The sequence below is a fragment of the Macaca fascicularis genome, chromosome 3, assembly GCF_037993035.2.
Source record: "Macaca fascicularis isolate 582-1 chromosome 3, T2T-MFA8v1.1".
Lineage (NCBI taxonomy): Eukaryota > Metazoa > Chordata > Mammalia > Primates > Cercopithecidae > Macaca > Macaca fascicularis.
The window spans coordinates 73,875,850-73,903,178 of NC_088377.1; the positions used below are offsets into that span (position 1 = coordinate 73,875,850).

The 27,329-nt window shown below is 41.5% G+C and overlaps 1 protein-coding gene and 2 pseudogenes across 1 annotated transcript in view; 1 reads left to right on the top strand and 2 right to left on the bottom strand.

The window, feature by feature from the left end:
- Positions 1-89: 89 nt before the first annotated feature.
- The window catches only part of SEPTIN14 (septin 14), a 71,732-nt gene continuing 44,492 nt past the window's right edge, over positions 90-27,329 (bottom strand). The window contains exons 8-10 of the mRNA XM_005549534.4: positions 16,120-16,288; positions 14,279-14,411; positions 90-2,614 (exon numbers count right to left, since the gene is read on the bottom strand). Of these exons, the coding sequence (XP_005549591.3) occupies positions 2,435-2,614; positions 14,279-14,411; positions 16,120-16,288 (482 nt within the window). The 3' untranslated portion in view covers positions 90-2,434. The remainder of the gene's footprint in view (positions 2,615-14,278; positions 14,412-16,119; positions 16,289-27,329) is intronic.
- Positions 3,484-7,530, top strand: LOC135970132 (protein capicua homolog; annotated as a pseudogene).
- On the bottom strand, positions 19,805-22,962 carry LOC135969760 (borealin pseudogene; annotated as a pseudogene).

The window sequence follows — 27,329 nt, forward strand, 5'->3', positions numbered from 1 at the left end:
TAAAGCTCTCTGGTAAAGGTAAATACATAAACAAACATAAAAACAGTATTATTGTAATTTTGGTTCGTAACTCCACTTTTTATTTTCTATAAGATTTAAAAGAAAAATGCATAAAATGTAATTATAAATCTGTTAGGTGGTGTACAATGAATAAAGATATAATTTGTTACATCAATAACCTAAAAAGAGTAGAGCTATATAGCAGTAGAATTTTGGTTTGTGATTGAAGTTAAGTTGAAATAAATTCAAATTAGAATGTTATAACTCTAGGATGTTATATGTAATTTTCATAGTAACCAAAAATGAAATATACATAGAATATACACAAAAGGAAATGAGAATAGAAACAAAACTTGTCACTACAAAAAAAATCAACTAAAGATAAAAGAAGTAAATAATTGAGAAAATGACTGGCAAAAATCAGTAACTCTGACTTATTAAAATTTTCCATGCTACATAAATCTGGAAATTCTATTTCACATAAAACTGGAGCTGAAAGAGACAAATATTTACTTACAAAGTTAAAAGTTATATGGAAAACAAACACTTTTTTAGAAAAAATTATGAAAACAGTAAAAATATGCCTTATACTATCATATAATATCATATTTTATAGCTCTTGGAAAATAGAAAATAAAATGTCTGTTAGCATGAATCCTTCTGTGCCCTCAAAAACCCTATGGATTATACCATTATTACCTAAAAAGTCTATTCTCAAATGCAGCAGAGTGATAATTTTTATAAGGTAGATATTATTTTTAAATATGAATAATATTGTTGATTTCAGTTTTAATAACATTGGGTTAAGATGAAAGAATGAGAAGATAAAGGTCCCTCAGCAATGTAACTCACAAACATGTTCAGAAGCAGTAAGAAGTTACATTAATTATCTTTTGAAAGTCAATAATCTACATCTTTAATGTATGCATATAGCATAGCTAATGTACTATTGCTGGGTCCATTTATTCAACAAATAATCGCCGCTATGTGTCAGATATTGTTCTAGGCCTAGGAAAGAATACATAAGTGAACAAAGCAAAGATTCTGGTTCTTGTAGAGTTTCCATTAAAAGACCATTTAGTAAAAGTTTTCTTCCCCCAAATTATAAAATCTGTAAGATGATTTAACAACATGTATAAAAGTCATTGTGGGCTGGGCATGGTGGCTCATACCAGGTGTGGTGACTCATAGCGCTCTGTCATTCAGGCTGGAGTGCAGTGGCACAATCTCTGCTCACTGCAACCTCTGCCTCCCGGGTACAAGCGATTCTCCTGCCTCAGCTTTCCGAGTAGCAGGGACTGCAGATGCACAACACCACACCTGGCTAACTTTAGTAGAAATGGGGTTTCGCCATGTTGGCTGGGCTGGTCTTAAACTCCTGATCTCAAGTGATCTGCCCACCTCCACCTCCCAAAGCGCTGGGATTACAGGTGTGAGCCACCTCACCCGGCCGTATTTTCTACAACTTTGATAACTTTAGCATATACTCCAAATCTGTAAGACATAATATTATCATTCAGATGCAACTCATGGCTTCTCACTGTACTCTGACTTTCTCTAGCTTTTGAATTCTTTATTCTAATATCAGTTTTAAGTCTGACACAAAAGCATGGGAGTTCTCATCAAAATCCAACCGTTTATCATAAAAACTATCAAATTATTAATAGAATTTAAAATGGAAAATAGGCCTATTAATTAGATTTGTATAACTTAATATTTTATGCCTGTGAGTCCCCAACAAAGCCTCCAGCTTCTATTTGGATATAAAATGTAAGTCACTACTGGATCCACAAGCAGGACTATGGTAAAGAAATTTCTCCATCTAACCAGCTCCTTTTACACAATGTTACATGTTTCTTTTGTTTTTTCATTTTGGCAAAAATTGATTGACTATCATCTTCGTGTTAGTCTGCGTCCTAAGTGCCGAGATACAGAATCTAAAAAGATGGACACAGGACCTGCCTTCTGGGAGTTCACACCTTTTTTTTTTTTTTTTTTTGAGGCGGAGTTTTGCTCTTGTCACCCAGGCTAGAGTCCAATGGTGAGTTCTTGGCTCACTGCAACCTCTACCTCCGGGGTTCAAGTGATTCTCCTGCCTCAGCCTCCCAAGTAGCTGGGATTACAGGTACCAGTCACCACGCCCAGATAATTTTTGTATTTTTAGTAGAGACAGGGTTTCATCATTTTGGTCAGGCTGGTCTTGAACTCCTGACCTCGGGTGGTCCACCCGTGTCAGCCTCCTAAAGTGCTGAGATTATAGGCATGAGCCACCATGCCCTGCTAGGAGTTCACATTTAGTTGGGGAAAATATACAATAAGCAAGCCAATTTTTAAAATGAGAATTTCAATCAGAGTTAAATGCCACAAAGACAATCTCACAGAAAGTTGGGATGTAGAATGATAGGGCTCTCAAACAGAATAGTAAGAGAAACTATTATTTCTTACGATGTTTGTCTTTCTTTGTATCGGTACTCAGCTGAGTCTGCAGTGCTTCAGAGGCAGCTTTCATTTTATAAAAATCTATGATTTCTCCTTCCAGTTGTTTTTTCTCTTCCTCGAGCTTCCTTATCTCCTCCTGTTGAATCATTTTAAGATGCTCGAACTTGTCCTGCAGCTGTGAAACCAATGTGCAGTTGTGACACCAAAGCACAGTGTGGCTGAACAACCAGAAGAACATGCTTTTTTCTGATCAAACAAACCCAAATCATCAGAGGAGAGCATGATCTTAATAACAATCTCAAAAACTCAGGAGTAAACACTTAAATATGGAATTTTTCTTTTCTTTCTTTTTTCCTTTTTTGAGATGGAGTCTCACTCTGTTGCCCAGGCTGGAGTACAGTGGCACAATCTTGGCTCACTGCAACCTCCATTTCCTGGTTCCAATGATTCTCCTGCCTCAGCCTCGCGAGAAGCTGGGACTACAGGCAAGCACCACCATGCCTGGCTAATTTTTGTACTTTTAGTAGAGACGGGGTTTCACCATGTTGGCCAGGCTGGTCTTGAGCTCCTGACCGCAGGTGATCCTCCTGCTTTGGCCTCCCAAATACTTTCTTTCTTTCTTTCTTTTTTTTAATATAGAGACAAGGTCTCACTATGTTGCCCAGGCTGGTCTCAAACTCCTAAGCTCAAGTGATCCTCCCACCTCAGCTTCCCAAAGTGCTGGGACTGACTGAATGCAGTGGCTTATGCTTGTAATCTCAGCACTTTGGGAGGCCAAGGCAGAAGGATTGCTTGAGCCCAGGAGTTCAAGACCAGACTGGGCAATATAACACAATAGTAAACTTCAACAGGAAAGAGCATCTGTAAAATTGAATATAGATCTTCTGAAATTATCCAGCCAGAGGACAAAGAATAAAATAATAAAAAAGAGAAAAGAAGACCAGGCGTGGTGGCTCACGCCTGTAATCCCAGCACTTTGGTAGGCCAAGGCAGGCAGATCACAAGGTCAGGAGTTCAAGACCAGCCTGGCCAACATAATGAAACCCCATCTCTACTAAAAATACAAAAAGTAGCTGGGTGTGGTGGCACACACCTGTAGTCCCAGCTACTTGGGAGGCTGAGGCAGGAGAATCACTTGAACCCAGGAGGCAGAGGTTGCAGTGAGCCAAGACTATACCAATACACTCCAGCCTGGGCAGCAGAGAGAGACTCCATCTCAAAAAAGAGACAGAGAGAGAGAGAGAGAGAGAAAAGAAAGCCAATGAGACACGATTAGGCAAACCACTGTCAGGTTATGGGAGTTTGACAAAGAAAGTAGAGAAAGGAAAAGAAAGCTTATTTAAAGAAAGAATGGCTAAAAACTGCCTAAATCATGGGAAAGATTTAGACAACCAAATACATGAAGCCTAAAGATTCCTAAAGAGGTTCAAACCAAATAGATACTCACAAAGTCACAATATAATCAAATAGTCAAAAGTCAAAGATTTTTTAAAATGTTGAAGACGCAAGAGAAAAGTGGCATGACACAGACAAGAGAATCTTCATTAGACTATCAGCAGATTTCTCACAAGAAACTTTGCAGGTCAAGAGAGAATCAAGTAATACATTCAAAGTGCTGAAAGAAAAAAACTGCCAGCAACTAATACTATGTCTGACAAAGCTATCCTTCAGAAAGAAAGAAGAAATAACATGTTCCCTAGACAAACAAAGCTGAGGGAATTCAGGACCACTAGGTCTACCTTAAAAAAATGCTTAAGGGAGTTTTTCAAGTAAAAATCAAAGAATGAAGTTGTACGCAGTGGTTCATGCCTGTAATCCCATTTTGGGAGGCCGAGGTGGGTGGATCACCTGAGGTCAGGAGGTCAAGACCAGCCTGGCCAACATGGCAAAACCCCATCACTACTAAAAATACAAAAAATTAGCCAGGTGTGGTGGCGGCCGCTGAGATTGTGCCACTGCACTCCAGCCTGGGTGACAGGAGCCAAACTGCATCTTAAAAAAAAAAAAAAAAAAACTTGAGGCCTGGCCTGCTACTCTCCTCCCACCCCCCTTCTCTGGGCCCAAGCCACCTTGGCTGAGGAGGGGGCTGAGGAGGTGTGAGCCCCTGCCAGGAACCCCCTGCCCAGACCATGCACTCAGCCCACAGGCCCCTGATGCTTGCATCCAGCGAGGCCTCCCGTGGCCTTGGCTCATTTGTGTAGAGGAACATGGAACCTCGCTCTGTAGCTGTGTTCCCCTGGCACTCTGTCCCCTTCCTGACCCCTCCCTGCAGTCACATGAGGCCCAGCAACCTGCCAGCCACTCAGTGGCCTCCAACCAGACAAAAGAACCTGCCGAGTTGGCAGCTGTTGCTCATGAGCATCCACCAGGTGGGACAGAGAGTGCTGACCCTGGGCGGCCCCCTGGAGCCACCTGCCCTGAAAGCCCAGGGCTTGGACCGCCATACACTTTGTGGGTGGTGGAACCTGGAAAGGGCCCACCTCCCACCACAGACGAGGAGCCCTGGGCCCCTCAGGGGAGCCCCTGCTAGACAGTGAGACAGAGACTGACCATGATGATGCTTTCCTCTCTGTCGTGTCTTCTGACACCCAGTTGCCTCTAGCACCCAGAGGTGTCAGGCCCAGTCCCTCAGTGCCCTGCCCGAGGAACAGGACTCATCTGAGAAGGATGGATGCAGCCCCAACAAATGGGACAAAGACCACATCCAGTGGCCCATAAGTGGCAGTCATGATCTTCAGCAAGTAGCACCAGGCCCTGGTGGGGCCCACCCGTGTCACCTCAACCAGGACAACTGGACCATCAGCCAGATCCTGGGTGAGTGGTGGAACACCCTGGGGCCCAATGAGATGCAGAAGTACCATGACCTGACCTCCCAGGTGAAGGTGGCCCACTTGCAACAAGGACCGAACGAAGTCCAGCTCGGAGGCCAAGCCCACAAGCCAGGGGCTAGCAGGAGGGTACAAGGGCTTGCAGGAGCGGAGCATGTCAGAGACGGGCATTGCCACTGCCCCTGGGGTGTCCTCTGGCAGTTGTATCCCAGACACTCCTGAGCTGGGATACCAAGGAGCAGCTTCTGTGGGGCAGAACGGCTGCACACAGGGAACCTGGCTCAGCCGGGCCCCAAGCCTTCTCCCACAGTGGGGTACGCAGCCTGGACGGCGGGGAAGTGACCATCAGGCACTACAGAGTCCGATGCAGTGTCTGGCGCTGCATCGGACTCTGGCCCAAAGCCTTCTACCCAGTATGGAGCTCTAGGCCCCTTGGCAGCCCCTGGTGAGGGAGGTGCCTTGGTGGCCAGTGGGCAGCCCCGCTGCTGCCCACCTGAGCTTCTCATTCCCAGCATGTGGCCAGTGAGGACACAGCAAGTGATGAGGAGCACATGGTCATCCGTGAGGAGGAAGGGGTGATGATGTCATTGCTGACGATGGCTTCAGCACCACTGACATTGATCTCAAGTACAAGGAGCAGGTGACTGACAGTGAGAGTGCATACAGCTCTGGGGAGGACCCAGAGAGCAACAAGGGCTTTGGTGGGAAGGTGTTTGCACCTGTCATCTGTTCCTCCTTTATCCCCTGCCACCCCTTGCTGGACCCTGAGCCCCCAGGGTCCCCCGATCCACCTGCATCCTTGGCAAAGGCTATAGTCCCACTCTGTCCTCCTCCTCCATGTACTCGGATGCTTCCTCCTCAACTCGGCAGCCACCTCCTTCTCACTGGGCCCAGGAACGTTCAAGGCCCAGGAGTATGGTCAGGGCAGCAGAAAGGGCCCCCTACGGCCCTCACCCCTTGGGTAGAGAAACCGTACAGGTAGAGAAACCGAGGACTGGCTCAGGGAGCCGGAGTCTGAGAAGGTGCGGTCCTCCTCACTGCGGGCGCTGGACCAGTACGGGCCCTGGTCATGCAGCTCTTCCAGGACCACAGCTTCTTCCCATCCCCCAGGCCACAGCCACCCTCCAGGCCTGCTATGCATACATCTTCCCCTCCAAGGTTTGTGTGCAGAACATCCTGCCCACGCGGCCCCAGCAGCTTCAGGCTACACCTGCCCCAGCACCAGCCTCTGGGACCCAGGCAGTGGCTCCTAGCGGCCCCGCACCCACCACCAGCATCCGTTTCACCTGCAGTTGAAGATCCGTGAGGTGCCCAGAAGATCATGCAGTGGCCACTCCCACGGAGAAGCCCCCAGGGCTGAGGCTTCCCCCACTGGACCGCCCCCGACTGGCACCATAGCTGCCTCTACCCAGACTCCCAGCCCCACGGGGGTCCTGACCCCACCTCACCCGACTTGAATTCTGGCTCCGCCCAGGCCGCCCCACCACTGCTTCTGCCCCAGACAGCCTGGATAGCCTGGCTGAAAGGGGACTCCCCAGCTCTGCCCCCCACCTCTGGGTCCCTCACACAGCTACCACAGGTAGGTGGGGGACCCCGGAGAAGATCCCAGGACTCATAGTACCCTCTGAGGACACAGACAGTATGTGGGGATAGCATAGGATGGTTATCTCCTCCCGGGTAAAGCCATTTCATCCTTTCCAGTTTAGGACGGAATGAAGCCTGCTCCTTTTTTATATATCCCCTACCCCTGCAGCTCCCTCCTGGTGCCGGAGGCAGCTGGGGGCTGCAGGGGCAGTCTTCCTTCTCCGAGCCCCTGTACATAACCTAGAGTGTGTGACCTTCAGAGCTTTTCACTTAATGCAACATAGCTCCTGCCAGGGCTGCAAGCTGGAGTGTGGTGCAGGCCTTAGGCCACAGAAAGTACCTGTGGAATAGGGGTAGTTCATGCACCCCTTTTTTCCCCAGAGGGGCTGGACTCAGGTTAGTTTGGGGGTGGGGGCTCCTGCACTTTGCCACAGGCACCAGGAGGATTTTCTCCCCACCCCTTCCTGCCCTTCCAACTTGAGTTGTACTTTCTAAGAAGGTGATTCCCCCTGCCCTTGCCCCCTTCCCCAGAACAGAACATGCTGATCATGTGCAGTATTTATTACTGTGCCGAGAAGCCACGATGACCAAGATTAAAGCTGTTTAACACCAAATAATAATAATAATAAAATCAAAACTTGACTTCACACTGGTTTGGCCTGATCTGTTGGGGCCTGGTGCAGAAACTCACCCCGAAACAATTACCACCCACAGTTTTTATATAATGGTGGCCACAATTCCAAAATTCCATACTTTTGTAATTGATACACAAAATATAAAGAAAAAATTAGAGGCCAGGACCAGAGGCTCATGCCTGTAATCCCAGCACTTTGGGAGGCCTGGGCGGTGGATCACCTGAGGTCAGAAGTTGAAGACTAGCGTGGCCAACATGGTGAAATCCCGTCTCTACTAAAAATACAAAAAGTAGCCGGGAATGATGTCGGGTGCCTGTAATCCCAGCATTTCAGGAGGCTGAGGCAGGAGAATACTTTGAACTGGGGAGGTGGAGGTTGCAGGGAGCTGAGACTTCGCCACTGCACTCCAGCCTGGGCAATAGAACAAGACTCGATCTCAAAAAATAAAAAAAAATTAGCCGGGCGTGGCGGTGCATGCCTGTAATCTCAGCTCTTTGGGAGGCTGAAGCAGGAGAATTGCTTGAACCAGGGAAGTGGGGGCTGCAGTGAGCCGAGATTGCACCATTGCATGCCAGTCTGGGCAACAAGAGCAAAACTCCATCTCAAAAAAAAAAAAAATCAAAGCCTACCACTACAAAAACACCAACAAATCACAAAGGAAGACAGAAAGAGAGAAACAAAGGAACCACAAAACAGTCAGAAAACAATTAATAAAATGATAATAGTAAGTCCTTACCTATAAAAATTACTTTAAAAGTAAATAGATTAAACCCACTAATCACAAGACACAAAGTAGCAGAATGAATAAAAAAACAATTCTCAATAATAATATGTGGCTTACAAGAGACTCACTTTTGCCTTAAAGACACACTTAGACTAAAAGTGAACGAATAGAAAAAGATGGCTGGGTGTGGTGGCTCCTGCCTGTAATCCCAGCACTTTGGGAGGCCAAGGCAAACGGATCACTTGAGGTCAGGAGTTCAAGACCAGTCTGGCCAACACAGTGAAACCTCATCTCTACTAAAAATACAAAAAAAAAAAAAAAAAAATTAGCCATGCATGGTGGTGGGCACATTTAATCTCAGCTACTCAGGAGGCTGAGGCAGGAGAATCTCTTGAGTCAGGAGTTCAAGACCAGTCTGGCCAACACAGTGAAACCTCATCTCTACTAAAAATACAAAAAAAAAAAAAAAAAAATTAGCCATGCATGGTGGTGGGCACGTTTAATCCTAGCTATTCAGGAGGCTGAGGCAGGAGAATCTCTTGAATCCAGGAGGTGGAGGCTGCAATGAGCCAAGATCACGCCACTGTACTCCAGCCTAGGTGATAGAGCGAGACTCTGTCTCAAAAAAAAAAAAAAGAAAAAAAAGAAAAAGATATTCCACCCAAATTATAGGCAAAAGAGGACAGGGCAGGTATACTCATTGCAGACAATTAGACTTTTGGTCAAATTTTGTCATAAGAGACAAGATCACTATATAATAATAGATCAATTTATAAAGAGGTGTAACAATCGTCAAATACATGACAACATTGGAGCACCTAATACATAAAGCAAATATTAACAGAAATGAAGGAAGAAACTTACAGCAATATAAGAACAGTAGGGGACTACTGTATCCCACTTTCAGCACCAGAGAGTCCATCCAAACAGAAAGTAAGTAGGGAAACAGTAGATGTGAGTAACTATAGACCCAATAGACTGAAGAGGCATAGATAGATTATTTCACCAAACAGTAGAAGAATACATTCTTCTCAAGGGCACAGGAACATTCTCCAACATAGATCATATATTGGGCCACAAAACAACTCTTAATAAATTTTAAAAGTTTGAAATCATATTATGTATCTTTTTATCACAATAGTATAATATTAGAAATCAATAACAGAAAGATTTTATTATTGAAGCACTATTCATAATAGCCAAAATTTGGAAGCAACCTAACTGTCCGCCAACAGATGACTGGATGAAAACAAATGTCACATATACACAGTGGACTACCATTCAGCCATAAAAAAGAATGAGATCCTGTCACTTGCAACAACATGGATGGAACTGGAGGACCTTACGTTAAGAGAAATCAGCCAGGCACAGAACGATAAACTTCACATGTTCTCACTTACTTGTAGGAGCTAAAAATTAAAATAATTGAACTCATTCGGGTGCAGTAGCTCACGCCTGTAATCCCAGCATTTCAGGAGGCTGAGGCAGATGGATTACCTGAGGTCAGGAGTTCGATACCAGCCTGGCCAACATTGTAAAACTCCATCTCTACTAAAAATACAAAAATTAGCTGCGTGTGGTGGCGCATGCCTGTGATCCCAACCACTTGGGAAGTTGAGGCAGGAGAATCACTTGAACCCGGGAGGCAGATGTTGCAGTGAGCTGAGATCCCACAGCCGCACGCCAGCCTGGGTGACAGAGCAAGACTTCATCTCAAAAAAAAAAATTAAACTCATGGAGATAGAGAATGAAATGATGATTACCAGAGGCTGGGAAGGGTGGTAGGGGTGGGGAGAAGTGAGGACATTTATTGGTATAAAAATATAGTTAGAAAGAATAAATAAGACCCAGTACTTGATAGTACAACAGGGTGACCATATGCAATAATAATTAATTGTACCTTTTAAAATGACTGAGTATCATTGGATTTCTTGTAACACAAAGGACAAATGCTTGAAGTGATAGGTATCCCATTTACCCTGATATGATTATTACACATTGTATGTGTGTATCAAAATATCTAATGTACCCCATAAATATGTATACCTACTATGTACCCACAGAAATTAAAAATTAAAAAATATACATATCTTGACACAAATGGAGATAAAAAGCAACATATCAACAGTTACGGGATACAGCAAAAGCAGTTTTAAGAGTGAAGTTTATTGCAATAAATGCCTATATTAAGAAAAAAGAAATAGATCAAATAATGTAATTTCACACCTCAAGAGAAAAAGAAAAACAAACCAAATGCAAAGTCAGTAAAAGCAAGAAAACAGTAAAGATCACAGCAGAAATAAATAAGATATAGACTAGAGAAACAATAGAAAAAAATCAATGAACTAAGTCTGTTTTTTTAAAAGATAAATAAATGAACAACCCTTAGAAAAACTAAGAAAAAAAGAGAGAAAACTCAAACAAATAAAATCAGAAATGAAAGGTGACACATTACCACTGATACCAAAGAAACACAAATGATCATGAGACTACTATGAAAAATTATAAGCCAATAAAATTTGATAACCTAAAAAAGAAATTGGATAACCTTGGTTTTCCTATAACCACACAATCTACAAAGATTGGATCATGAAGAAACTGAAAATCTGAAAAGACTACTAATAGGTAAGGAGATTTAATCAGTAACAAAAAATGCTACCAAAGAAAAGGCAGTACTAGGTGACTTTACTGGGGAAGGCTACAGAACATTTAAAATGGAAATAATAGGCCAGGTGCAGTGGCTCATGCCTGTAATCCCAGCAGTTTAGGAGGCTGAGGCGGGCAGATCACTTGAGCTCAGGAGTTCGAGACCAGCCTGGGCAACATAGTGAGACCCCATCTCTACTAAAAGTACAAAAAAATAGCCAGGCATGGTGCTACATACCTGCAGTCCTAGCTATTGGAGAAGCTGAGGTGGGAGGATCACTTGAGCCTGGGAGGTGGAAGTTGCAATGAGCTGAGGTCGCGCCACTTCACCCTAGCCTTGGTGACACAGCAAGATCTTGTCTTAAATAGATAAATAAAATGGAAATAATACAAAAAAGTCTTCCCAAAAGAATGGAAGAGGAGAGTATGCTTCTTTTTTTTTTTTTTTTTTTTTGAGACAGAGTCTCGCTCTGTCTCCAAGGCTGGAGTGCAGTGCAGTGGTGTGATCTCGGCTCACTACAACCTTCACCTCCTAGGTTCAAGCAATTCTCCTGCCTCAGCCTCCTGAGTAGCTAGGATTACAGGCGCACACCACCATGCCTGGCTAATTTTTGTATTTTCAGTAGAGACAGGGTTTCACCACATTGTCCAGGCTGGTCTTGAACTCCTGACCTGAGGTGATCTGCCTGCCTCGGCCTCCCAAAGTGCTGGGATTACAGGCATGAGCCACCTCGCCCGGCCAGGAGAATACACTTCTAAATGCATTTGAAGAAGACATTATTACTCTGATACTAGAGTCAGAAGAGGACACTATGAGGAAAAAAAAAAAAAAATTACAGGCCAATATTTGTGATGAGCCAACTAGCAAATCCTCAACAAAATACTAGCAAACTGAATTAGATCACACATTAAATACCAGATGGCCAAGTGGAATTTATTCTTAGAATGCAAGGATGATTCAAATACACAAATCAATAAATGTGACCACATGCAGAAAAACAAAATTAGATCTTATCTCAAACCATATGCAAATCTCAACTCAAAATGGATGAAAGACTTAACTGCTGTAAGGTCTAAAGCTGTACAACTACTTTAAATAATTAGGGATAAGTTCCTTAACTTGGGTCTGAATAATGATTTTTGGGATACAAACTCCAAAGCATAGACAACATAGGCAAAAATGGACAAATAAAATTATTTCAAACTAAAAAGCTCCTGCACAGCCAAAAAAACAATCGACAGAGTAAAGACTCAAACTATGAAATGTGAGAAAATATTTGCAAACTGTACATCTGATAAGGGGTTATCAGATATACAATAACCCCCAAATATACAATAGCCCCAAATATACAATAACTCAAACAATTCAATAGTATGAAAACAACCTCATTCCAAAAATGGGCAATGAACCTGAATTTTTTTTTTTTTTTTTGAGATGGAGTCTCACTCTGTTGCCCAGGCTAGAATGCAGTGATGTGATCTGGGCTCACTGTAACCTCCATCTCCTGGGTTCAAGTGATTCTCCTGCCTCAGCCTCCTGATTAGCTGGGACTACAGGCGTATGCCACCACATCTGGCTAATTTTTGTATTTTTAATAGAGACAGGGTTTCACCATGTTGGTTAGGCTGGTCTTGAACTCCTGACCTCAAATGATCCACCCACCTCCACCTCCCAAAGCGCTGGGATTACAAGCATAAGCCACTGCGCTTGGCTGAACCTGAACATTTTTTAAAGGAAGACATAAAAGGCATATAGGGATACGAAAAAATACTCAATCTCATTAATCATCAGAGAAATGCCAATTTAAACCACAATTAGATGGCACTTCATATCTGTTAGATAAACAGAAAGATAAGTGTTTACAAGAATGATTTTATAGAAAGAAAGATGTTTACAAGAATTTTATAAAACACTGATAAAAAAGTAAATCAGTACAATTATTATGAAAAATATGGGTATTCATTAAACAATTGAAAATAGAATAATCTTATGGTTCAGCAATCCCACTAATAGTCACATACTCAAAGGAAATAAAATCAGTGTGTCAAAGAGATATCTACACTTTCATGTTTATTGCAGCATTAATTGACAATAATCAAGATATGTAATCAACCCTAAGAGAACACATAGTTGAGATATGGAAAATAAACTAATCTCCAGAAAGAAAGAAAAAAGAAGCAGACGTACAGGAATAAGGTTCATAACTAAGGGCAGTGAAGTGGGAGAGAAAGAGAAAATTTAAATGGTTGCTTTTGGCTTCTGGTCACTTCCTAGTTTCAGTTTAAGTCTTCATGAGATCCAGCTATGTCTCTTGTCTTTGGATGCCATGACATACCCTTGTATACATCCAAACTTTTTCCTTTATGCCTAAGCTAATGGGTTTTTTTGCTTTGTTTTGTTTTGTTTTGTTTTGTTTTGTTTGAGACAGAGTCTCACTCTATCGCCCAGGCTGGAGTGCAGCAGCGTGATCTCAGCTCACTGCAACCTCCGCCTACTGAGTTCAAGCGATTCTCCTGCCTCAGCCTCCCGAGTAGCTGGAATTACAGGCATGCACCACCATGCCTGGCTAATTTTTATATTTTTAGTTGAGACGGGGTTTCACTGCATTGGCCAGGCTGGTCTCGAACTGCTGACCTTACAGGATGCGCCCACCTTCATCTCCCAAAGTGCTGGGATTATAGGTGTGAGCCACCACACCCAGCGGAATTTTTATTACTTACAATTCAACTGTCTTTGAGTGAGACATCTGGCCTATAGCACCTAATTACCATTTTGCTCTTATGAAAAAGGAAGTTTATGTTCCAATTTACCTAATTAAACTAAATGTTCTTAAACTAAAGCCACCTACACTTGAGAGAAAGAAATTATGGTTTCAAAAATATGCCTTTACCAAAAACATATTTGTGGCAAATAATTAAAACTATATTAATAGCCTTTTTTCCATTTTATTAGAAATGGCATGGAATAACATAAATAAATAATTTACATAATTTACCAACTTAAAATTTTCTCATTAATCAAGGCCAGCACTAGTCAACGTTTGCTTATTTATAAAAGTGAAGACAATTTTCTAGTGTATTAATAGCATTAGACAGTATAAGACTCTTCTTAGAGTAAATAGCTTGGGTTTGTCACAAATTAAACTTTATGCATGAAAATTTAAATTATAAACAAAATAAATAATTTTTATAAAATTATCTTAAGGGTTATTTAAATAGAAAATTATCTAAATTTTATAGAAAAAAAAACTACAGACTATAATTTCGTAAAGGCCATATTCAAATCTACATGGTAAAAAGCTACTTTTTGAAAAATAGCAAGTATCCTCCAAAAACATCAACTAAACTCCTGAGATTAAAACCTCCAAATTAATCGGGGCACCTAAAAATTAATGCAAATTATATCAAATGTCAGTACTGACCTCTTTTTCGGCTTCTTTAAATGTTGCTTCTTTCTCCTTGACTCGCTGCATAAATCTCTGTTTCAACTCTTCTTCTTCCCTCTGACATTGATCATAGAACTCTTGTCTTTTGGCTTCAAAGATTTCTTGAAAACTAAAGAGAAATGTTTTCTTAGTCTTATATTAAAATGAGGTAGGAGAATCGCTTGAACCCAGGAGGCAGAGGTTGCAGTGAATCAAAATCGTGCCACTGCACTCCAGCCAGGGAGACAGAGTAAGACTCCATCATTAAAAAATAAATAAATAAATAAAAAATGCTAGTATAAACATGTAAAAAATATATATTGTATGTTACATCCTATATAAGGAAATTTACCAACATTCTCTCACGTTTAGCAGCACAAAATGGAAATTTCCATATCATAAGATGTAAAAACCAAGGCACAATACTTAAGATCAGAGTATATAGAGAGTACATGTAAAGAATACTAGAAATTTCCACTTATATAAGTAAATTCTTATCCCCACCACTTTCCAGCATATCATACTTCTTCACATCTTTTGACAACAAAATTCAGGGAAACCTCTAATGTATGAGACGATTTTCAAAAATCCTCTAAAACAAAACAAAAAGTCTTTCAAAATATCATTATCATTCATTTAAGATAGTTAAATTTTGGGTGTCTACAAAGACCAATGAATGATATAACTGGATTATATATATCACAGTGCCATACTTTTGCAGCACAAGTCCTATTCTTCCTTTTTTTTTTTTTTTTTTTTTTTTTGAGACAGAGTCTTGCTTTATCGCCCAGGCTGGAGTGCAGTGGCACGCTCTCAGTTCACTGCAACCTCCGCCGCCCAGGTTCAAGCGATTCTCCTGCCTCAGGCTCCCAAGTAGCTGGGATTATGGGTACCCACCAACACACCTGGCTAATTTTTTTTGTATTTTTAGTAGGGACGGGGATTTACCATGTTGGCCAGGCTGATCTTAAACTCCTTGACGTCAGGTAATCCGCCTGTCTCGGTTTCCCAAAGTGCGGGAATTACAGGCGGGAGCCACCACACCCGGCTCTGTTCTTCTTCAAGTTAGAGCAATACACCTGCTCTCAAACTTTTCTCATTTAACTTCCAGGACACTGCACTACTGCTTTTCAGCTGGTTCCTCCATCAAACTCTTCTTGATATCTTTTGTCAAACTTTGCTAATATTTTTCCATTTTTTTCTATTCCTTTTTTTTTTTTTTTTTTTTTTAGATGGAGTCTTGCTCAGTTGGCCAGGCTGGAGTGCAGTGAGGTGATCTCAACTCACTGCAACCTCTGCCTCCAGGGTTCAAGCAGTTCTCCTGCCTCAGCTTCCCAAGTAGGTGGGATACAGGCGTGCACCACTACGCCCGGATACGTTTTGTATTTTTCGTAGAGATGCGGTTTCACTATGTTGGCCAGGCTGCTCTCAAATTCCTGCTCAGATGATCCACCCACCTCAGCCTCCCAAAGTGCTGGGATTACAGGCGTGAGCCACCACGCCTGGCCTATCCTTTCTTTCATATAATATAGATACGTTTCATATAAATACAAAAAATACAACAAAATACTGGGTTTTTTCTTCAATACACATTTCAGCATATACACATACTGAATACACATATTTCAACATAAAAATGAGATCTCACATTATATTGTTCCTACTAACTATATCTTCATCAAAAGATGATAAAAAACACCTAACATTCAGGATGTTTTCTTTAGGATGGTTCAAGATGGGAGAAGTATAATTATTCTTATACCCAAATTATTGTACTTTGTGTTTGTAGGGGACTCCTACATTATCCATTTGGTTGTGCTAGCAATATTTTTACTCACCTAACTGGCTGGTTGTCTGGGCCCACATCTGTAAAGCCCATTTTCTCCAGTTTTTGGTACCTATAACACTCATAGTGCTGAGTGTGGGTTTTTTCTTTTAGATTTTCCATATTGGTACAAAGAAGCATATCTCGGAGCTTCACGAAGTCACAGTGATTTTCATTTTCCACTAGTAAAAAAAAAAAAATGAATCAACAACATTCAGTATCAATCCCTGACAATCAGTAAATGTTCATGAATGAATACATGAATACAAAACACATTTAAAATAACATACAACTGAACAATTTGATTAATAGCTATAATTCTTATAACCATGTAAGTGTAGTTGTACTATACATACCAGTCATAGGCAGAGATTATTTATAGGTTAGCAAATTTGCTTTAAATTTATTACCTGAAGAATAAGCAGGAAATAGTGAAATAATATTTTATATGCATATATGCTATAGGTATTTATTAACAATTATGTTAGTTATAAACTACCTCTGGGTATTTTGGAGTGCTAACAGAATATGTAATATAACATCACTAGTGTAAATAATTTTATCAGAGTAAATTCTGCTAGCAAAAAGGCCTTACAATTGTAAATACTTTTGTTATAAAATTACATTTGTATATCATATTTAGGAGACACCGTTAGTCAATATTCAAAACCAATCAACAGATTCACATAGCTGTTCTAATGATACATACAGACTGACAGTGAAGACATGGAAAGATATTCCATGCAATTAGAAACTAAAAGAGGGAGCACAGAGAGCAATACTCCTATCACAGAAGACAGACTTGAAGTCAAAAACTGTAAAATGATATAAAGAAGGTCATCATATCATGATGAAGAGGTCAGTTCATTTAAAAAATAACAATTGTAAATATATATGCACCCAATATCACAGCTTTTAAATATATAAGGCAAATATTAGTAGACCTGAGGGGGAGATAGACTGTATTACAATAATAGTAAGGGACTTACATACCCTACTTTCAGCAATGGACAGATTATCCAGACAGAATATCGGTAAGAAAATGTCAGATTTAAACTACAGTTTAGACCAAATAGGCCTAATGGACATATGTGGAATATTTCATCCAACAGCAAAGTAATACACATTTTTCTCAAACAAACACAAGACATTCTTCAGGATAGATTATATGTTAGGCCACAAAGTAAGTCTTAATATATTTTGAAAGATTGAAATAAAAATGTGAGTGCAGATGTCTTTTGACAGATCAATTTCATTCTACTAGGGTACATACCCAGAAGTGGTACTGCTGGATCACATGGTAATACTATTTTTAGATTTTGAGGAACCCTCATATTGTTTCCCAAAATGGCTGTACCAACTTAAATTCCCACCAATGATGTTTAAGAATTCCCTTTTCTCAGCTGGGCACGGTGGCTCGCGCCTGTAATGCCAGCACTTTGGGAGGCCGAGGTGGGCAGATCACGAGGTCAGGAGATCAAGACCATCCTGGCTAACATGGTGAAACCCCATCTCTACTAAAAATGCAAAAAGTTAGCTGGGCAGGGTGGCGAGAGCCTGTAGTCCCAGCTACTCGGGAGGCTGAGGCAGGAGAATGGCAGGAACCCGGGAGGCAGAGCTCTCAGTGAGCCGAGATCAGGCCACTGCACTCCGGCCTGGGCTACAGAGTGAGACTCCATCTCAAAAAAAAAAAAAAGAATTCCCTTTTCTCTTGGGAACATATATACACTGTTGGTGGGAATATAAATTAGTTCAGCCATTGTGAAAGTAGTTTGATAATTTCTTTTTTTCTTTTTTATTTTTATTTTTATTTTTATTTTTGAGACAGAGTTTTGCTCCTCACCCAGGCTGGAGGGCAGCAGTGCGATCTCGGCTCACTGCAACCTCCACCTCCTGGGTTCAAGTGATTCTCTGGCCTCAGCCTCTCTAGTAGCTGGGATTACAGACATCCACCACCACGCCAAGCTAATTTTTGTATTTTTAGTAGAGACGAGTTTCACCATGTTGACCAGGATGGTTTCGAACTCCTGACCTCAGGTGATCCGCCCTCCTCAGCCTCCCAAAGTGCTGGGATTACAGGCATGAGCCACCGCACCTGGCCTGACAATTTCTTAAAGAAGTTAAAACAGAACTACCATTTGACCCAGCAATCCCATTACCAGGTTTATACCCAAAGGAAAATATATTGTTCTATCATAAAGACCCAGGCACGTGTATGTTCATCGCAGCACTATTCACAATAACAAAGACACAGAATCAATCTAAATGCCCATCAGTGGTAGACTGGATAGAAAAAAATGTACATATACACCATGGAATACTGCACAGCCTTAAAAAAAAAAGAACAAGATTGGGTCCTTTGCAGAAACATGAATGGAGCTGAAGCCATTATCCTAAGTGATGTAAGGCAGGAACAGAAAACCAAATACCACACACTCTCATTTGTAAGTAGGAGATAAATATTGAGAACACATGGACACAAAGAGGGAACAACAGACGCTGGGGCCTCCTTGAGGGTGGAGGATGGGAGGAGAGCGAGGACAGAAAAGCTACTATGGTTACTTTTTTTCTTTTTTCTTTTTTTCTTTCTTTCTTTTTTTTTTTTTTTTTGTTAGTATATGCGCTGCTGAAAAAAGCGAGTACTTTTTTTTTTTTTTTTTGAGATGGAATCTTGCTCTGCTGTCGAGGCTGGAGTGCAATGGCGCGATCTCGGCTCACTGCAACCTCCGCCTCCTGGGTTCAAGTGATTTCCTGCTTCAGCCTCTCAACTAGCTGGGATTACAGGAGCGCGCCACCAAAGCCGGCACATTTTTGTTATTTTTTAGTAGAGATGGGGTTTCGCCATGTTGGTCGGGCTAGTCTTGAACTCCTGACCTCAGGTGATCCACTCGCCTCAGCCTGCCAAAGTGCTGGAATTACAGACTCGAGCCACTGTGTCCGGCCAGTACTATGCTTACTATCTGCGTGATGAAATAATCTGTACACCAAACCCCCATGACATGCAATTTACCTACATAACAAATTTGCACACATACCCCTGAACCTAGAATAAAAATTTTTTTAAAAAAGAATTCTCTCTTCTCCGTATGCTTGCCAGCACTGGTGATGGTTTGTCTTTTTGATGATAGTCATTCTAACAGGCATGAGGTGATACTTTATCACATGTTTAATTCGCGTTTTCCTGATGATTAGAGATGCTCTTTTTTTTTCATGTTTCTTTTGGCCATTTGTATTTCTTCTTTTGAGAAGAGCCTATTCAGATCCTTTGCCCATTTTCCCTTGTGTTATTTATTTTCTTGCTATTGATTTGTTAGAGTAATAGCAACAATATTATATATTTGGGACATTAGCCGCTTATCAGATGTATAAGTTGAAAATATTTTTTCCAATCTCCAGGTTGTATCTTCCTGCTATTGTTTCTTTTGGTTTTGTTGCTGGCGTTTTTGAAGTTTTTTGTTTTTTGAGGCAGAGTCTTACTCTGTCACCCAGGCTGGAGTTCAATGGCGTGATCTTGGCTCACTGCAACCTCCGCCTCCCGGGTTCAAGCGATTCTCCTGCCTCAGCCTCCCTCCTGAGTAGCTGGGATTACTGGCACCCACCACCATGCCCAGCTAATTTTTGTATTTTTAGTAGAGACGGGGTTTCACCATGTTGGTCAGGCTGGTCTGAAACTCTTGACCTCAGGTGATTCACCCGTCTCAGCCTCCCAAAGTGCTGGGATTACAAGTGTGAGTCACTGCACCTGAGCAGCTTTTGTTGTAAATCCACTCTCCTGTGGCAGAAGTGCACAGGCCAGGGATCATGAAGACCCTCGAGTCAAACCTGGGTATCAGGCTTCGAGTTGGTTTTACTATGGACACATTCAATCAGCCCAAAGCTGTGGTAACAGTGATAGCACAGCTTGACCTTTCCCTTCCGCCTTTTCCTTGTACAGACTGAGTTCTCTTCTTGGATGGAAGACACCTTTTGACTCTTGCAGTTTGAAGATTCTTATGTTTATTTTCTTCTTCTTCCTCTTCCACTATCATTACATCTATCATTGTATCACCTTTCGTGTTTTAGCAGATTTCAGGGGCGTTTGAATAGCTTCCGTGGTTAGTTTGTTTATTTCAGTGATATCCAGGTCAGCTGTTGCTGCCTCTTCCAAGCCCTGTTTGTTTCCTCCAAGGGAGAAGTAGTCGAGCCATTCATCTTTGCGCAATGCCTTGGGGAACCGCAGGATCTGGATGTTGTAGAGTTTATCCACCTCCTTGAAGAGGTTCTGCCTGTCTGATTCAATTGGCTTGATTCGTATTTCCACTTCACGGTCGAAGTCTTTAAGAAAGGAGGCGAGCTTCCACCTCCCTAAGGAGTTGTTCTTGGCCACACAACTGCTGCCCTCCTAGGAGTCATGGTGTTCGGTGGAGGCTGCAGGGAGTGACGGAGATGGGGCAGGAAGGCAAACTCTCCTCCAATTTTAAATCAAGTTTTACAGTTCTTTGTTTTTTTCCTTTTCTTTTTTTTTTTGAGACGGAGTCTTGCTCTGTTGCCCAGGCTGGAGTGCAGTGGTGTGATCTCGGCTCACTGCAACCTCCGCCTCCCAGCTTCAAGTGATTCTCCTGCCTCAGCATCCCAGGTAGCTGGGACTACAGGCACGCACCACCACGCCTGGCTAACTTTTCTATTTTTTTAGTAGAGAAGGGGTTTCGCCATGTTGTCTAGGCTGGTCTTGAACTCCTGACTTCAGGTGATCTGCCCACCTCAGCCTCCTAATGTGCTGGGATTACAGGTGTGAGCCACTGCACCCAGCATTTTTTTTTTTTTTTTTTTTTTTTGAGACGGAGTCTCTCTCTGTCGCCCAGGCTGGAGTGCAGTGGTGTGATCTCGGCTGAGCAACATCCGCCTACCAGGTTCAAGTGATTCTGCTGCCTCACCCTCCTGAGTAGCTGGGATTACAGGCGCCCACCACCACACATGGCTAAGTTTTTGTATTTTTAGTAGAGATGGAGTTTTGCCACGTGGGCCAGGCTGGTCTCAAGCTCCTGGCCTCAAGGGATCCACCCCCCTCAGCCTCCCAAAGTGCTGGGATTACAGGCATGAGCCACCACGCCTGGCCAAGTTTTACAGTTCTTAGTGTGCAGATATTTTACTTCCTTGGTTAGATTTATTCCTAAGCATTTTATATTTCAGCCTTATTCACAATAGCCAAGATATGGCAGCAATCTAATCTAAATGCCCACCAACAAGGTATACAATAAAATACTAAAGATTTTTAAAATATTTTTAAAAACTCACGATTTTAAAAAGAATGAAATCCTGTCATGTGTAAAACATGAATGAAACTGTAGGACATTATGCTAAGAGAAATAAACCAGGCACAGAAGGACAAATATTGTGTAGTCTCACTTATATGTGGTAACTAAAAATATCAATCTCACAGAAATAGAGAGTAGACAGGTGGTGAGTGGAGGAAAGTTGGGAGGCTGAGGGATGGGGAAATGAAAAATATTGATCAAACGGTACAAAGTTGTAGTTAGACTGGAGGAATAAGCTTCAGTGATCTATGGCACTGCATGGTGACTACAGTTAATAATAAGCTATGTATATTTCAAAATTGCTAAAATGGGGAGTGGGGTGGAGCAAGGTAGCTGAATAGAACCCCTCATCAATCATCCCCCTACATAAACACCAAATTGAACAATTATCCATTCAAGAAAGCACCTTCATAAGAATGAAAAATCAAGTGAGCAATCTCAGTACCTGGTTTTAATACTATATCAAGAAAAGAGGCACTGAAGATTGCAGTAAAGAGAGTCTTGCATAGCCTATACCATCTGACATTCATCCCCCAGCAGCACCATACTGAACTGAGAATCTGTGTGCTTTGGGGAGGGAGAGTGAAGTGATTATGGGACTTTGCATTGGAACTCAGTGACTGCCCTATCACAGTGGAACACAACACAGGGCAGAATTCTGCTAGTGCCCACAAAGGGAGCTCTTTTTTTTTTTTTTTTTTTTCTTTTTTTAGATGAAGTCTTGCTCTTTCAACCAGGCTGGAGTGCAGTGGCATGATCTCGGCTCACTGCACCCTCCACTTCCCAGATTCAAGTGATTCTCCTGACTCAGTCTCCCGAGTAGCTGGGACTACAGCTGCACACCACCATGCTCAGCTAATTTTTGTATTTTTAGTTAAGACAGGGTTTCACCATATTGGTCAGGCTGGTCTTGAACTTCTGACCTCAGGTGATCCATTCACCTCGGCCTCCCAAAGTGCTGGGACTACAGGTGTGAGCCACCACTCCCAGCCAAAGGGAGCATTTAACCTAGCTCCCACTAAAGAGGAATCTCCCATGCCAGAGACAGATAGGAACTTCAGTTCCAGCTGCCTCCACCACTAGTTAATTAAAGTGCCCTGAGGTCCTGAATAAATTTGAAAGGCAGTCAGACCACAAGGTCTGCAGTCCTTAGGCAAATCCAGGTACTGAACTTGCTCAGAGCCAGTGGAATGGGAATGCGCGTGACCCAGCGAGACACCAGTTTTGGTGGCCAAGAAGTGCTTGTATCACACCTCCCCCAACACCAGGCAGTGCAGCTCAAAGAGAGACTCCTTCCACTTGTGGGAAAGAGAAGGAAGATTAGAAGAGAACTGTGTCTTACCACTTGAGTAGCAGCTCAGCCACAGGAAAACACACCACTAAACTGATTCCTGAAACCCCCAATTCCAGGCCCTACTTCCTGGACATTTCTAGACTCACTCTGGGACAGAAGGGAACTTGTTGCACTGAAGAGACGGACCCAGCCCGGCAGGACTCACCACCTGCTGATTAAAGAGCCCTTGGGCCTTAAACATCAGTAGTAGCAAGGCAGTAGTTGCCATGGGCCTTGGACAGGACCCAGTAATTTGCTGGCTTCATATGTGACCCAGCACAGTAGCAGCTGTGGTGGCCACAGAAGTGACTATGTCACCCTTCCCTCAACTCCAAGCAATCTAGCATAGAGAGACTCCTTCAGTTTGGGAGAAAGTGAGAAAAGAGTTTGAGAGATTCTGCCTAATAATCCAGGGAATTCTCCCGGATATTATCCAAGACCACTGAGGCAGTATGAGTCTGCTAGAATCAGAGTGTTACTGGGCTTAGGGTACTCCCTAGTAAATTCCCTTTGAATACTTAGAAAACCTTCTCAAGAAGAATAGAGCACAATTGAGCCCAGACTGCAAAGATTACAATAAATATCTAACTCTTCAATGCCCAGACATAGATGAACATTGACAAGCATCAAGACCATCCTAGAAAACATGACCTCACCAAATGAACCAAATAAGCCACTAATGACCAATCCCAATCACATATCTCAGGACAGAGATATGTAACCTTTCAGAGAACTCAAAATAGCTGTTTTAAAAGAGCTCAATGAAATTCAAGACAACACAGAGAAGAAATTCAGAATTCTATTAGCATTATTATATGCCAAGAGTGAACAATCTGAAAAAGAAATAAAAACTAATCCAATTTATGATAGCTATAACATACCTAGAAATAAACATAACCAAAGAAATGAAAAATCTCTACAATGAAAACTATAAAATAATGATGCAAGAAATTGAAAAGGACACAAAACAATGGAAACATAGTTCATGTTCATGGATTGGAAGAATCAATAATAATGTTAAAATGTTCATACTACCCAAAGAAGTCTACAGATTCAATGCAATCCGTATCAAAACACCAATGATATTCTTCATAGAAAAAGAAAAAACAATTCTAAGATGTATATGAAACAAAAAAAATACTTAAAGCAATTCTGGGCAAAAATAACAACACTGGAGGAATCGCATTACCCAACTTCAAAATATACTACAAAGCTATAATAAGTGAAACTGCATGGAATCTGTGTAAAAACAGACACACAGACCAATGGAACAGAGTACAGAACCTAGAAATAAATCCACACAGCCACAGAGAACTCATTTTCAACCAAGGTGCCAAGCACATACACTGAGGAAAGGATAAGCGCTTCAATAAATGGTGTTAGGAAAACTGGATATCCATTTGCAGAAGAAAGAAACTAGACTTTTATCTCTCACCACATATAAAAAATCAAATCAAAATGGATTAAAGACTTAAACCTAAGACCTCAAACTATGAAATTACTGCAAAAAACATTGGGGAAACTCTTTAAGACACTTAGTGAGTAATACCTCACAAGCACAGGCAATCAAAGCAAAAATAGAAAAATGGGATCACCTCAAGTTAAAAAGCTTCTGCAAAACAAAGGAAACCATCAACAAAGTGAAGAGACCACCTACACAATGAGAAAATATTTGCAAACTATTTATCTAACAAGAGATTAATAACCAGAATATACTTAAGAAGCTCAAACAGGCCGGGCGCGGTGGCTCACGCCTGTAATCCCAGCACTTTGGGAGGCCGAGGCGGGCGGATCACAAGGTCAGGAGATCGAGACCACGGTGAAACCCCGTCTCTACTAAAAATACAAAAAATTAGCCGGGCGCGGTTGTGGGCGCCTGTAGTCCCAGCTACTCGGGAGGCTGAGGCAGGAGAATGGCGTGAACCCGGGAGGCGGGGCTTGCAGTGAGCCGAGATCGCGCCACTGCACTCCAGCCTGGGCTGGGCGACAGAGCGAGACTCCGTCTCAAAAAAAAAAAAAAAAAAAAAAAAAAAAAAAAAAAAAAAAAAAAAGAAGCTCAAACAACTCAATAGGAAAAAAATCTAATAATTTAATTTAAAATGGGCAAAAGATCTGAATATACATTTTTCCAAAGAAGACATACATATATCTTTTGTCTTATTGATAATAACTGTTTTAACATGTGTGAAGTAACTGTTCATTGTGGGGTTTTTTTAAATGCCAAATAAGCAAATGAAAAGGTTTTCAGCATCAATGATTACCAGAGAAAGGCAAATAAAAACTACAATGAGATATCATCTCACCCCAGTTAAAAAAGCTTTTATTTAAAAGACAGGCAGTAACAAATGCTGATGAGGATGTGGAGAAAAAGGAATCCTTGTACACTGTTGGTAGGAAAGTCAATCAGTACAGTCTCTGTGGAAAACAGTATGGAGTTTCCTCAAAAAACTAAAAATAGAACTATCATATGATCCAGCAATCTCACTAGTAGGTGTATACCCAGAAGAAAGGAAAGTAGTATATCAAAGAGATAGCTCCACTCCGATGTTTCTTACAGCACTATTCACAATGGCCAAGATTTGGAAGCAACCTAAGTATCCATCATGAGATGAATGAATAAAGTAAATGTGGTACATATACATGATGGAGTACTATTCAGTCATAAAAAATAATGAGATCCTGTCATTTGCAACAACATGGATGGAACCGAGGACATTGTGTTAAGTGAAATAAGCAAGACACAGGAAGGCAAACTTCACATGTTTTCACTCATTTGTGAAGCTAAAAATTAAAACAATTGAACCCCTGAGGGTAAAGAGTGGAATATTGATTACCAGGAGCTAGGAAAGGATTGGGGAGGGAGAGAAGTGGGGATGGTTGATGGGTACAAATATATAAATAGAATGAATAAGATCTAGTATTTGACAGCATGAAAGGGTGACTACAGTCAACAATAATTTACTGTACATTTTAGAATAACTAAAAGAGTGTAACTGGATTGTTCGTGACACAAAGAAAGGATAAATGCTTGAGTTGATGGGTACTCTATTTACCCTGATGTGATTACTGCACATTTAATGCCAGTATCAAATATCTCATGCACCCTATAAATACATACACCTACTAGGTCTCCATAAAAATTAAAAATTAAAAAACACAGGCCTGGTACAGTGGCTCATGCCTGTAATCCTAGCATTTTGGGAGGCTGCAGCGGGCAGATCACCTGAGGTCAGGAGCAAGAGACTAGCCTGACCAACAAGTCAAAACCCTGTCTCTACTAAAAATAAAAAAAAAATTACCCAGGCATGGTGGTGTGTGCCTGTAATCCCAGCTACTTGGGAGGCTGAGGAAGGAGAATTGCTTGAATCCAGGAGGCAGAGGTTGTAGTGAGCTGAGATCACACTATTGCACTCCAGCCTGGGTAACAAGAGCTAAACTCCATCTCAAAAAAATAGATTAATTAATTAATTAAAAACACAATAAGCTGTTACTTCCCCATGCTAAAATGGCTATTATCAATAAGACAAACAAGTGCTGGTGAGGACATGGAAAAAAGAGAACCCTTGTACACTGTTCGTGGCAATGTCAATTAGGATAGCCATTATGAAAAACAGTATGGAGTTTCTTCAAAAAATTAAAAATAAATCAACGACCATATGACCCAGCCATCTCACTACTGGATATATTACCTCCCAAAAATGAAGTCAGTATGTCAGAGAGATACCTACACTACCATTATTCACAAGAGCCAAGATATGGAAGCAATCTAAGTGTCCATGAATAGATGAATGAAGAAAATAAGTGTGGCATACATATGCAATGGAATACTATTCAGCCTTAAAAATCAGGAAATCCTATCATTTGCAGCAACATGGATGGAACTGGAGGACTTTACACTAAGTGAGTATGCCAAGCATACTCATAAGTTGTATGCCAAGTATACAACATAATATATTATTATATAATAAATATTAAAACATTAAGTTTTAAGTATGTTTAACAAATTTTAAAATATCTAATATGTCAATTTTAAAAAAACATCATTTGGGGCTGGGCACGCCTGTAATCCCGGCACTTTGGGAGGCCAAGGCAGGTGGATCACCTGAGATCAGGAGTTCGAGATCAGCCTGGCTAATATGGTGAAACCCCGTCTCTACTAAAAATACAAAATTCAGCTGGGTGTGGTGGTGAGCGCATGTAATCCCAGCTACTTGGAAGGCAGAGGCAGGAGACTAGCTGGAACCCAGGAGGCGGAGGTTGCAGTGAGCCAAGATCATGCCACTGCACTCCAGCCTGGGCAACAAGAGTGAAACTCTGTCTTAAAAAGCAAACAAACAAACAAACAAAAAACATCATTTGGAAACCAGCACAAGTAGAAATCTTCCATTCCCCAATAATTAGTACCGCAAGTATATGAACAAGACAATAAATTACTGCTTACTACACTATTCTAACTTAGTATGATGCTAAATAACAATATAAATGTCAAAGGTATAATCTTTAGCCAAAGGTAAATTGTACTTTCTTGTTTTAAAAAGTTTATCACTCTTTTTTCTAGTGACCAGTTTAAAATGGTTTCTACATTAGGTAGTAATG